Genomic DNA, 15,294 nt, shown 5'->3' with positions numbered 1-15,294 from the left:
TCATTTTACACATTAATTAACAGATACCTATAGTCTGTATGTTAGTTAGTAATATAATAGAGGCACCGACATCATAATATGAAACATTCCTGTATGATAAGTGCATCTTTTTTTACGCAAAAAGATGTGTTAATGATTGCATATTGTTATTATTATTATTATTATTATTACAATCGAACGCAAACAATAAACGGCACTTATTCTAAGAAGACACTGCGCGACCGACAACCAATTACTGGTCAGTTGGGTGAGGAGTGGTGAGTGAAATATTGTACTATGCGGGTTACTACTACTTATAATCATTTACGACTAAAATAATAGTAATAATAATAATATATAATGAAAACTAATTTTTAAGCAAGTATACTTATTACCTTATCGGTTGTTAATGTTTAATATTTAAAAGTTGTTTAACAATAAAATATAGGGTTTTATATTAAAACTAGTCCCATTTTTACACAAAATATGTATCCAAGATAGAAAAATATAAATACAGTGATAACTCAATTTCGCCAAAATTTACTATATTATACTATTGAAATAAAATAAGGGTTCTACAATAAAAGTGGACATAAAAAAGATTCCACGAATAAAAAAAAAATTAAGAAATCCTGCTCTAGGCAATGCTAAACTGTTTGTGCAAAAAGTAATAGTAAACTACTGCTCAACGTCCTACTTAAAAAAAATAATAACTGAAGGGTGGGCGGGAATAACGTGCTATGAAGCAATCTCGATATATTTTATTAATTGAAAAATTCCCAGAATGATTTTGTTGTACACATTCATCGTATACAAACTTAGAAACTGGTATGCATACGGTGAAAAAATTTTTGTTTTTAGTTGTTCCTATAAAATTTACAAATTGCTACATAGCACGTTATTCCGGCCCACCCATTAACTGTTGATGATACTAATATACAAAATATTAATAACTAAAAATAAAATAGAATCAATATTTGTGTTTAAAAAAAACTTTAGTTTATTTTATACAATCATTTCAACCAATGTTCCAGGTACAACTGGAACAGTAGGTACTGCTACTTCAGGTTTAGATTTAATATCACTCGTTAGTGCTATGGGTAGAATTTCTTCCTTGGGTTCTTTCAGGGTGACATTATCTGGCAAAGGCTTCTTTGGGCCAAGTTTACCTGATAGGTCCCATGGCAACATAATTTTTACCTTGATACCCAAAACTCCTAAAAAGTACATATTTTCAATTATTAATTATTAACAATTTTCACAAAAAGAATATTAACGTTTACAACAATTACCTTGTCTTAACAAAACGTGTTTAGTAGCCACAGTGACATAATCATTGCATGGGTCACCACTGTGAATCATAAGTCCATCAACGAATTTCACCGACTTGGCACGTTGACCTTTTATTTTACCAGCCACTACGACTTCGCATCCTTTAGCTCCACTTTCCATGGTGAATCTCAACACACTAAAGCATGCACTCCTGACAGTTAGACCCCCAATCAATTTGTAACGTAAAAGTTCTGCTTGGGTAACAGCACACAATCCACGTTGAGCTACTTTCTCCAGAAAAAGTTCAACTTCCTTATTTTTGAAGTCAAAACGCTTTTGGATGAGAGATGTAAGTTCACGAATACGGCGTCCCCTATCACCCAATACGTTTTGGACATGTGTTGCAGAAATAATAATTTCTGTACGTGATGGAGCAGCATGGACATCAACGCCAGAATAACCATCTTCAGCAAGTTCTCGTGTCAAGAACTCGTTGAGTTCTGCACGTAATATACCATCCGACACAAACTAAAAAAAAGACAAAACTAATATTATAATAACTGATAAATTTTACATACAGGTATAGTACCAGTCTAGTGAAAAGCATTTTGTTTATTCTATCAGTTGTTAAAAGTAAACGAATACAATGGCTTGAACATGTTTGGAGAGCAGAAGGGATTAAATTGAAGGAAATATGATACAAAAAATTAAATAGAAAAAGACTACGAGGAATACCTAGACAAAGATAGCTGGATACAGTACTAAAGGATCTTCGAACCTTAGATGACACGATACGAGTGGAGGATGCAAATGACAGGGAATGACGAAGAGGCATATATAATAGATGTAATATAGATGTAATACATGTATTACAAATTAGGTAGGTACTATTATTGTTGTACATATATAGCATATATACATACTCAATGGTATTATTTAACACAAATTCTCATTGAAATTAAAATATATTTCTCATATATTAGATGAGTTATGATAAAATTTGCATTGATTTTTTATTCTCATTTTAAAAGCCTAAAGTTTATAGGTATCTGCAACCTACCTAATTAATCTACAAATTATATTATTACTATAAATTATACTCATTTGTTAAAATATAATAAAAATTATCTGCTTTAAGGAATAGGAACTTAATATTAAAGTAAAAATAATAATATTAGATAACTACATAGCGTTGGTATGTATATTATACATATTATTATCAGTAAATTATTATTAACCTTTAAAAGAATAAAAAAAATATATATTAACTATATGTTGATTCTATTTAAGTTTCTTTAAAAATACATTTTCTAGAACTGAAAAGTATTAGAAATAATTAAAATAATTTAGGAAGTCGTTAAAAATTGAAATTTTTAAAAACAATACTTTTTTATTGTTATCTTCTTTTAAGTTTTTAAATACTTTTGATTTCATATTCCTATTAGTAGAATATTTTTCTGAAAATTTCAATACCTATTTAAAAATCAAATTTTTAATGAGTGGTTAAATACATATTTAATTAACAAAATACTCAATACCTATAATTAATAAATTATTGATTACCTAATTAATAGTTTTTTTTAAGGATCTCAATAATCTACTAGCTTTATACATGATGTAAATAATATTTATATTCTAGGTATACCTAGACTTAATGACATTAATACTGATGATGAGTCATCATTTAATAATAAATTATTAGACTGGTCAATAACGTATGGAATATGTCAAAATGCATTTTCTTCATTATTGGAATTTCTTAAAAATCATGTATATTTAAAACAACATTACCTGCAGATTGTAGAAAATTATTTGGATTTAATTCAAGTAGTGTAATTAATATTAAAAATTTATGTTTTACCAGGAAAGTATTATCATTTTGGACTTATGCCGGTATTAAACAATTTTCTAATTATAACACCGAAGATGAAATAAAAATTACTATCGGTGGGGAACTTTTAAAAATATTCTAGCGCAAAAAGAGCACATGAAAATTATATAAACATAACTTATGATCATCATCATTTTTATGTATCAAATGAAAATATGAAATATCTAATATCATTGAAATACCCAATATTGTACAAATATTTGCTTTAGATTACATGCATATAATTTGTCTTGGCATAATAATTAAATTGACAATATTTTGGATCTATAAGGGACCAATAAATGTTCGTTTGCCTGGTAAACAAGCACATAAAATAACTGAATTATTGTTTAAAAAATCAAACCGTATATAACTTGTGACTTATCCTGAAAACCACGAGAAGTGCAAGTAGTAATATATTACTGGAAAGCCACAGAAATAAGACAATTTTTATTACATACAGGTCCTTTAGTTTTGAAAAATATTTTAACTGAAGAGTGTTATATGAATTTTCTTTTACTTAGTATTGGCATGATAATTCTTCTGAGTCCTGATAAAAATATATTAAAACAATTTACCAAAGACCTTCTTGAATATTTTGTTGATAGTTTTCAATTAATTTATGGTAAACATTATGTATCATATAATATTTACTGAAATTTACATTTAGTTGATGATTACGAACAATTTGGGCCATAAGATAATTGTTGTGCTTTTTGTTTTCAAAACTACATGAGGAATCTCAAAAGTATAGTCAGTAAACATGAAATACCATAAGAACAAGTCGTAAAAAGATATAATGAAATATGTATAAATAAATCAAATCCTATTAAAACTAAAGACTTTTTAAAAAATCAACATTTTAAGGGTCCATTGACATCTAAAACTACTTATCCTCATTATAAAGTTTTAACCTTCAATAATTTTTCAGTTAAAATCAACAATGATGTTGATTGCTATATACTAAGTAATTACAATAATATTATAAAGTATTAAATATTGCTTACTTAAAATGTAATATGTAATAATAAGATACTATAATTATTGGCAAACCATTTTTGGTTGCAAAAAATATGTTTGAAAAGCCTATTAAATTATCAAAATTAGATATATATATTTTAGAACAGTTATCAGACTCGTTAAGTTATTGCACTTTCAGAAATAAAAAATAAATGATGCTTTTTCCTATGAATGATATAGCATTTATCATTTATGGTATCGCTTAGTTTACACTCTGATCCATCATCTAAAAATGTATGACTTGTAAAAAATTAAATATCAGTCCAGTATATATATATTAATTCTGTTTACCTAATACCTATAGGCGGTATGTATATAGCAGTATTTCCCAATCTTAGTATACCTAGTTCATCATAGTAATTGCAATGTTTTATAATATTTATTTATTGTAATTTAGTATATCTATACTCATTTAAATGGTTTATGCTTAAAGGTTCGCTGTATTTTTTTATATTCAATTTTTCAATAGAATTAATATTTCACTTTATTTCATATAACTATATTCATCAGCATTATGTGGTCAGTTGTACATTTTTCGCTGATGATTCTATCAAAGCAGTTCCCAAACATTGGTTTAAGGATCAAAACTGTGCATGGCCTATTAAATCATCTAATATGAATAGATTAATAGAAAATAGAGCAATAGCAAATCTGTTGGAATTTCAGTATCTTGACGCCTGACTTCTATCCAATAATATAGGTATACCTAGCTATGGCTGGCTATAATATATTATATACCTAGTTTTTATAAGATACCTATAACAATGTGTACAATGCAACTTTCATTTTACACAATTTTATGCTTAATGAAATACCCTTTGAGAACTATAACCAAATTAGAATCACATTTATGTAATTCTATAAAATATCTCTATATCACTATTTGTTTTTTTATGTACCCATGAAAAATATAGAAGGAAAAAAAGTTGCTTATTAGGTATATAGAAGTTTCATTGTATTGAGAAATTATTAATTTTAGATGATTACATCTTATACTATTTGAGTTTTATATTAGGTAAAAAATTAATATTATATAAAATAACATGATCCAATTTTAAGTACACTAATAAAAGCTTGTTTAAAGGTTAAAAAGGCTTCTGTTACGTCTGAACTCTTTTCTACTGATGATATACCAAAATTTTTTTTACAATTCAGAGAAACTAGAACTAAAAAAAAGTTAAGTTTTCCGTCAATTCCAGTACATACAGTATCTGATGGAAGTATAAGTAATAGTGTGAGAATAATACATTTTACTAATAGCAATCTGTATATTTTACTACTCATAGTTATATTATTTTATAAAAGCAGCTGATGATGAAGACAAAGTCCCAACATTTCAACAAACAACAGATAAAAATGGTAGGTATTTAAAATTGTCTACAATATTTTTTAATATTGTATTAATTTATTTAAATTTCATAAATGATTATTTAAACAATTGTATTGGGACTTAGCATATTTATATACTATAACTCATGTTCAACATGTTTTTTAAAAACATAACTTTAACATGATAATCATATTTCTGAGCTATGTGGGTACCTACATGGTAGGTATAGATATAAAAATATATTCTATCAAATGTAAATGTATTTTTAATTAATAAATTAAAGTTAAGAAGTAACCTGCAGGATGGCCACAGGGAAAAAAATAACAGAATCAATGGGTTGTTTTAAACTACACATACCTGTAGAATATTGGTCTGTGATAAGCAATAATAATTTAACCGTAAACATAGATAAGTGAAAAATAAAAAAGTGTACAATTTCAAATTTCTTTATTAAGATCTATGTATTATCCTTTTAAATATATTATTGTTGTATATATTTTTTAAATTAACCCTAACATTGACGCAATTATCCTAGATTATGTTAATATTAATCTAACAATATCATCTATTATTTGATACAGTAATTTCAAATCAATAAGCAAAAATTGATCGTGAATAGCAAATACATTTTTATAATATATATTTACAAATACATGTATAATACATTCATTGTAAATTTGTAAATGGCATACGATGACAGACACACGAAGTGAGTATTTTATCAAAAATATTTCAAGTAATGTATCGATGTCATTTTTATAAAAAAAAATTAATAAAAAGCGATGTGTTGTAAGATATTATTGTAATAACTAAGTTATTCAAGTTTTTAATAGTGAAATAGAAAACATGTTAGATGCATAATACACTCACCCGTTTTGTAACACAAGTTATTTTAGCTGGCATCTTTTCTAAAAAACAACGTATTTCACATAAAGTATTAGAAATGTAGTAATTAATACAATATAAAATTTCTAAAATCTTACCTTGCTATTTATTTCCTAAGGACAAGGGCAAAATAAAATTTGACGGCACGCTACAATCTTCTAGACAGTCTAATGTCAAAATGGCATTAAGAATGTTGACCAAACAATTCCTTGACGAAATGCCAACGTTACAGTGTAACCAACACAATTCTAGTCTGTTACAGAAAGTATAGTTTAATAAAACACATATTGATAACGTGGCATATGCATAAAAACCCTTTCTGTAATCTTACAACATGTTATTTTATAACGATTACTAGCTACCAATGTAACTCGATTCAAGTGTGTAGAAGCCGTCTTCGAGGTGATTGATTGCAAATCGTTTCACCGGAAGCTCGGTTGGTAAGTATGGTAATCGGGGGTCTAGAAATCGGTCACAAAAACATTTGATGATTGTGATGAAGTCGACTATCATGTTTGTGAGTTGTCAGTTATCAGTTATCATTCGATGTAAAAGTCTGTTTTGACCACGGACTAAGATATAATGGACTGGCATCGAGTGCAATATCTGTGAGCCAAAAATATTACGCGAACGAGGAGTGCAGGGGTTACAAAAACCGAACGACTTTAGCGCTCTCTATATAATTTTTACACTTTTATATACTAAAATAAAAAATGTAAATGGCGTCGAAATCATTGGGTTTTTATTTTTCATAACATTTTATGCTCGGTCTCTCCTACTCCCCCAGCCTATTCGATGTCAGTCCATTATATTGTAGTACGTGGTTTTTACCATAGACCCATAGACATAATATAGATGGACTGCGCGTTCCTACCCCTTCGCCGTCAATAAATTCAGCCATAATTGTATGAACGGAGAAAGTAAAATATCATGAAAAATGCATTTTTACGGTTTTTAATTCAAGGTATTATTGGAAATTTAAAAAAAGTCCTAAGACTTGTAAAATGTAAATGAACCTTAAACCTCGGAAGAAAGATGTAGAGATAAACATTTTTAAATTTTTTTTAAGTAGTAGCGGTATTTATTCTTTTTCTTATCTACGGAGCGTAAGTGAGGGATATTGTTACTTGCTTGAGGAACATAATGTAATAATTTCAAATTATAATATAATATTTAAAACTATCATCTTAGCGATTATATTAAACGGCTATTTACTCCGTTGTTTAATTTGGTTATAAGTTGGTCAGTTATTAAGTCTCGATTACTATACATATTTTAATTTTTTTAATTGTAGCCGATTCCATCTAACGCTTGCTCTTTATTTTTTTTATGATCTTGATCTTTTAAAGATGATTGATCATTGCGTCTTGACATGCTGCTTGTCTAAAACAAACTGATAAAATCATAACAATATTTATTTATTTTCAACTTGAGCATATTGTATTCGAGTACACGACAATCCGAAATAACAAATCGTAACCGATGCTGTTGTCTAAATAGACAATGGTCAATGAATGTGTATGGTTTATTTTTCAAAAAGTTATTTTTTCATAGTCTAGTTCCGCCTAAGATATTATATTTGGACGCGTAGGCGGCGTCAGGAATTTTATCAGGGGGTGCATCGTGCAAGTAAGTATACGCTAATTTCTAAATAATGCTTATATACGTAATATAATATAATATAATATAGGTAATTATGCAAAATAATATAGTTTCAATACCATTCAATTTTTTTAATTTAATTTAATTTTTTGTAAAGCCTGCAGGGGGTGCAAGTGCACTTTCTTGCACTCCCCTCGATGCGCCCATGTTTGGACGTCTGATTGTGACTTGTGAACCTCGAGGAGTTTGTAATAACTTTGACACAGGGCGAACTCTAACCAAAGTGTAAATATTTTAGGATGCTTATTGGGTAACATAACATTATGACAAATACCAATTTATTTTCAAATTATAATACTGAATAATTAAGATATAATGTACAAAAAATAAATAAATTGATATTATTTACGATTTGAAAGGGACCGAGAAACGTATACGGGCAATATAAAATAGCTATGATCGGAATTTACAAAAAAAATCGAAAATATAAAATAATTAATGGTTGTTTAAAAATGTATATCGCGTAAATGCGTAATAGACATATTTTTCGTCGGACATTGTGTTTCAATAAATTATTATAATATATTAACAGAGTGTAAACTTACAAATTGAAACGAGTGTTGACTGCAAAATGGACACGAACGCAAGCTGCTGGTCGACACACCAAAAATCCTAGAAAACGCCGCGTCCCTGCTTTCTTTAAAATAAAACTGAATAGTACTTAACACACTATAAGATCAATCATACGATCATAACGAGGTTTATAGCTTATATACAACTTATTTAAAAGTCAATAATAATGACGTGGTTGGAGATTTAATAGTATTTGTAGATAAAAATTACACATTTGCGTATGTATAAGTCAATCCTCATCGAAATAATTTCAACTATTATTATTGGTAATTGCTACAATTATAGAGCTGTATAATATATACCTATTAAATGTGTTCATTAGGACAATGTCATAGTGATTGACCAAGGCAATAAGATTAAATTATATATACATTAATAAACAAGTTCATACAAAACAATTATATATACAAATTTAAATAATTAAGTAATTTATGGCTCCGGATTTACCTCCGAGTCCCAACGTCTGTTTTGCACCACTAGGTGACGTATGAAATGCACGTGCTCGAAAGTATTCTATTGCTATGTTAGGCCTCTTTTCATGTATCTCTCTAGCAGTTATCAAATTAAATTTCCCATCTATTGAATTATTTCATTTTATGATAAACGTCAATTTCCCATCTATATTAATTGCTCCAACAATTCGATTGGATATAAGACCGTGAGTCTAACCGTATCTCGTTCTTTTTAAATTTAATTCATATGATCATCACAAACATAGGTGGTTTTTCCTGTATTATCCACTTTAGTTAAATCTTCTGTTATTTTACTGTAAAAAAAAAAAAAATTGTATAATTACTAATTGAAAATAATTTTCATAGATTTTATTTTGTAAATCAGAGTTATAATTAATTCATTTTTGTTTTTTTATATATTTTTACTTAAATGCTAGGAGCAGAAATTAAACTTTTCAATCTGACGGGACTAGGTACCTAAGTTGTTTTAAAATAATTCAAATATTTTTGTTTTAATTTTGTTGTCCCCGTGTGAACTTGGTCTTATGAGTAATGTTTTTATGCATTTAATTATTAAATGTTAACTAATATTATAGGTATTTTCATATGGGTTCTGACTGTTCTGAGATTAAGAAACTTAATAGAAATATAGTACAGTGTGGTATTTGGATTTTTTATATGTATAAATAAGTATAAATTATAATAAATTTATGAAATCAACACTTTGAATTTGATACATACAATGAGCTTAATATATTATTTTATATTCTTAATCCAATTCTTAATTATTTATAGAAAAATAGTTTTATATTGATGACTAAGATAACATCAATAAACTATATTATTATAGTTTAAATACAAATGGAATTCACAGATTTACAATTATTATGAAAAAATTATAAAGGAAATATCATGCAAATGCAAAGAAATCCTAGCCTTAGTTATTATTAGTTTTAATAATTAATTTTACCTTCATCATTATTTTTATTTATGTTTAATTTTTCTATATAATTAATTTATTATACAAGACTCAAATTCAATATTAACAAAAATTTTAATTGTTAAAATTGGACATTAATTTCATCTATTAATCAAAGAAGATGAAGTGAAGGTATAGCAATAATAATCAGCATAATGGGAGTTAGATCAAATAAATTAAATTATTTGACTTTTAGAAATTTGTATTATATAAGTAATTTTTACAATTATAAAAATGATATACCTAGAAAAAGTCCAGATTCAGTTTTTATAGTCGTACAAAAAGTCTGAGCACATTTTTAGTGTCAGAAAAAAAGTCCAAAAATACAAAATATTTTGCATAATTTATATTTTTTTATTATATACAATACTAATTTTCGTATACTATTTGTTATTATAAGTTTTAGTTTCGTTGACATGTTTATATTTTATAAATAAAATAAAATTCATTGTTTGTTAAAATGTATTTAGTTACAAATAAATTTTAATATTGTTAAAATATATATTATTATATTTCCTTAAGTCCTAAGATATCGTGTGATAGTATGTTACCTAATGTTTTAAAATACATGTATCTACGTTCCTATTAAAATAAATTAAATTTAATAATAAATTACTATAATTACAAATGAAAATAAGAAATAGAAAAAAATATAATAATATAATGTGTGTAATATATAATGTCTACAAATATTTTTAGATTTTAAAATAAATATTAATTTTTTAAAATATTTTGTATTTTGGTCCGACTATAAAAACTGAATCCGGACTTTTTGTCTAACTTTTTCTTAAACAGAATTTTTGTCACTGAAATTTTTACTACTATTATTTAAAGTATCGAGATTTTTAAGTAAGAAATTGAAATGGATCGATACACAGTTAACGATTCAATATTGAGAGGCATATCATTAAAACATACGGTCCTGTATCAACGAACTACTACTACGATAAGAGTCCGGTACTTAAGTACGTGCGTGTACAAATAATTGCCCTCAATGACAGCTATACTACATTTGTAGGGCCTAACATCAAATCCTATAGGAACTACAAAATTATATGATATGATTTATAATAATATAAAAAATGTTGGCATCCTTCTATAAAATGCTATGCTTCAACCCCCTTAATTATATTTGTATAAAAACATTGTTTAACGGTTAATCGATTTTTTCCTATCATATTTTAGAGGAATATATATAACATAAATGATACAAATAAAAAAAAAAGGGTAAAATAAATGCACCTTTATGATACGCTTGCAGGTAATTTTCATTTCATTATAATATTTATAAAAAAATAACTTAACGGATTTATTATATTCCAATTCTCACCAGTGCGTCTTCGGCGTATAATACCCAAATGAAAAAAAATCGATTTACGTTGAATAAATCGAGTAAAATTTATTTAGTATGTGACATAAGATAATATTATATAATTTATATTAAAATATAAAGTTCAATCTTTTGAGAATATCAATTAAAAAAATACTTTGATATTCTACATATAGTCTGGTTTGTGAAACAAAAAAAAACAAAAAATACCAAAAAATTTAGTGCCTCTGAATAACGGACAAAATTTCCGAGTGTCTTGAAATGCCAATCAAAAATAATTGGCTTTCCAAAAATTTTTTTAAATTTAGTAAAAGGTTTATTATAAATTGTTCTTATTATAGTAAGAAAAAATCAAAAATCATTAGTAACAATTTTTGTTTATAAGCATTAAAAGTTCAAATGTTTAGAAAATATGTCAAAATCGCAAAAATTTACAGGGAATTTTGAAGTTGAAAATTTATACAATTTTTGTGATTTATACCTAAGGTTAAAAAACCCAATACAAGATTCTCCATAACTTTTTCTTCAAATAAATGTAAAAAAAAAACTCCAGCATCAATATAGAAAAAATTGGCTGCATCCGAATTTCATGCAAAAAAAATTATGTCCAAATTGCATGCCGTATACCCACAAGTTTATTTATCATGCACGATGCACTTATGTGCATAACTTAAACTTTATTTATGACTTTTCTTAATTTTTAAAAAAAAATCATGAATAGAAACGCTTTATAATATATGGTTATTAAAACTGATTAGTTTCTAGATTAAAATATTTTTATATCCGAGTGGTGGCTATCTCTACCATTTATTTTGGGCTGAATTTTCTAATTCTACTATGTGTACAAACTACAAACTACAAGGTACAACCAATGCTTATAAATCATTCCATTCCAAACTGATTAGCATATTTTACTCACCAAGTACTAATATTTTTCAATTAGTTGATGATAAATGTCTTAAAACAAGTTAAATGTAATACATATGAAAATGCGTAGTTCAAATTTAAATAATATAGAAGTCGGGAAATACTAGATAAAAAAATGTAAAGTTCAGTGATGACGGAATTTCAAATTAATGAAATAAATAGTATTAAATATGTAGAAAAGTTACATGGCGTTTCCGAAAGTAAAATAAATAAAATAATACTTTTCAAATTACTATTATTTGTCATTGAATATTGCAATATATATAATATTATTATACGTATTTTATTATTATTGTTTTTTGATTTTGTTGAAGCTTATATTTTTGTTTTATATATATACCTATATTGTTAATCGGATTTTGTTGCCTATTATCGCTTGCTAAAAGCATATTATCTTCTATTATATTATATCTAATTGTATGACTGTCAGTACGCGTTCGACTGTTCATCGCCACACAAATATATAAAATGAAATACCGTAAACTAAAATCTGACCTACAGTTCACTAATTAAAAATGTACAGTACACATTTCTTTTTTTTAATGATTACATTTTAGTAAACTAAATTTAAATTTAAATATTAAGTTTTAATTTGAATTCTTCAAAACTGACAGTTTAATATAGTTATTTTTATCAATCTACTAAATTAGTATATACTTAGATAATTCTTAATTAAATAGAAATTTTGGATTAAATAAATTGGCTAAAGCAAAACATTGAACCTGAAAATTAACTATTTACGCTGTGGCTCTATGGGCAGAAAATGTTAGTTATCGTTAGCAAAAACAAATTTATGATAAAAACACTTTTAAAATAGTAAAATACACATTTTTAAAATAACTCTCATATTTGTAAGTTTAACTATATAAACTATAGAATCTGTTTTGAATTGATGCAAATTGATATACATAAGTTAATAATATTAATATTTACTCCTACACAATATCCTTTTCACATAATTGTTTTATATTATACATTTATAAACATATTATATAAAAAAAAATTATAACTATTTTACATTCTTGTGTCACAATTAGAAGACTAGATGTTTCATCATGAATCGTGAAATATACATTTTTAAGTGGTGAAACAGGCCAGTTTCTATGTAAATAATTAATAATAATACTTAATTTGGTTTTAACCTGTAAATGTACAAATATAATAATGATTATATAAAAGAAATATATATACATGATATACACACCAAGCTACTTGTAACTGTTTAATGTTTCATTTTCTTCTTTTTTTGAATAATGCATTTTTCATATTTATATTTATAAGTTGATTGAACAATGATTTTGAAGTATGTGCGGTTATTGTAATTAATCAAACAAATACAACTAAAATGTTAATTTATTGACTCTCATACAGCATACAGATTTTAAAGAATAATGATTTAAAATATATATCATTAAATAACATATTGGAATATCAATATTTTAATTTATATTTATATATTATGATCCAATATAAAAATAATAAAATAAACTTTAAACAAACAATGTACATCATGTATCATCAAATAAAAATATAACTAATGAGTATTATTATATATAATATTAACTATATTGTAAAAATATTATATTCATTATATTATATTATATTATATTGAATTTGAAGTTATCTGTATGGAACTACTAGTGACCTGACTAATATTAGTCAAATTACAATAAGTTATGTTACTATTACTGTTACTACTACTACTGACAAAACCTACGGAATCGTTAACTAATTTGTAAGATTTTTTAGGCATTTTAATTTAACTAATTATCGTACTTACCAATGACAAAATATGTTAACTGTTGAAATTCCGTCCGCAATGAGATAAATATAAAATAATAATAACTGCTGTCTGCTAGTTGTACAGGTACAGCTAGTTGTACAGGTACAACTGTCAAATGATGAACACCGAACGGTAACGCATATCAGATTGGGTTATTTTCTCACGACTAAATCGACTATGCCACAGCCTATAGGGTTTTTCAGACTAACCACAATCACTGTAGATAAAAGTTAAATTCCTATCATTAAGACTAGAAATATCTCTATAATAGTCTTCACTCTTCATGATATCTATATATATAGTAAACTTTACTTACATAACACGTACGTGCAAGCGCTACATAATCACTAAAATAATGGGCAAATAACGGCCTGCTACGTTATCATATCACGCTTGGTTATTATATCCACAATTATTAAAGATAATTATATTATCGTGGTATTTCACTTATTGACAGATTGGTCCACTTTTTGTCGTTAACCGTGTATAAAATATTCTTTTAAAGCGTTCTTTTAAAATGTTGTTATTCAGAAATCACTTGTAGGTTAGGTTTACAGTTACAAATTGTTAACCAATAATAGATGTTCATAATTGTCTATCCACAGTCTATTATAAAATGTCTAAAAATTATCGACTAATGTACATTTAAAAGTATCTACACAAAGTATTTTCATAACGTCTAGCTGACATTGTATTAAAATATGTTATATACCATCTCATTTGTGTGTATGTAGACCAGGGGTCGGCAACTGGCGGACTGCGGTTCAGATCCGGACCGCGGAAGGCAAAACTCTGGACCCTGTCAACACATTGTACTTCATTATGTATAAAGATTTGAAAAAGATTTTTTCACTGGACCTCATTGATTTATTATTTTAATCTTTAGGACTCCAAAAGAAATTACTTGCCGACTCCAGCTGTAGACGTTGTAGACGTCTGCATAGACTGATAGACGTTTAGTATACCAATAATAGATTATGTGTAGGGCACTAGGGCGCGGATTTTTATGTAATAAAAAAGTCAAAATATGTAAATATTAATGTTGTTATTTTTGCCAAAATATGTATTAAAAATCATGAAATATTTAACAACAAAAAATGTTTTGATGTATTTATATACTGAGTTATTAAAGAACGTTACAAACAAGATACAGATTGTCCACAAACAAAGTTACACGTGCCCATCACTCTTAAAAGTTTCATTAGGGAATTCTAAAAGGTATTGAGCTATTT

At 26.5% G+C, this 15,294-nt stretch overlaps 1 protein-coding gene across 1 annotated transcript; it reads right to left on the bottom strand.

Annotated features, from left to right (window-relative positions):
* Positions 1-984: 984 nt before the first annotated feature.
* Positions 985-14,202, bottom strand: LOC113557612 (40S ribosomal protein S3-like). Its single transcript, XM_026963179.1, has 7 exons — positions 14,060-14,202; positions 9,039-9,357; positions 8,564-8,655; positions 6,455-7,749; positions 6,342-6,379; positions 1,272-1,779; positions 985-1,196 (listed from the first exon to the last, which is right to left on the bottom strand). Exons 5-7 carry the CDS (start codon positions 6,372-6,374, stop codon positions 985-987), a joined length of 753 nt encoding a protein of 250 aa, XP_026818980.1. The 5' UTR covers positions 6,375-6,379; positions 6,455-7,749; positions 8,564-8,655; positions 9,039-9,357; positions 14,060-14,202.
* Between the last annotated feature and the right edge of the window lie 1,092 nt (positions 14,203-15,294).

This window comes from Rhopalosiphum maidis, chromosome 3 (assembly GCF_003676215.2).
Source record: "Rhopalosiphum maidis isolate BTI-1 chromosome 3, ASM367621v3, whole genome shotgun sequence".
NCBI lineage: Eukaryota > Metazoa > Arthropoda > Insecta > Hemiptera > Aphididae > Rhopalosiphum > Rhopalosiphum maidis.
This window is presented reverse-complemented; position numbering and strand designations above follow the sequence as displayed.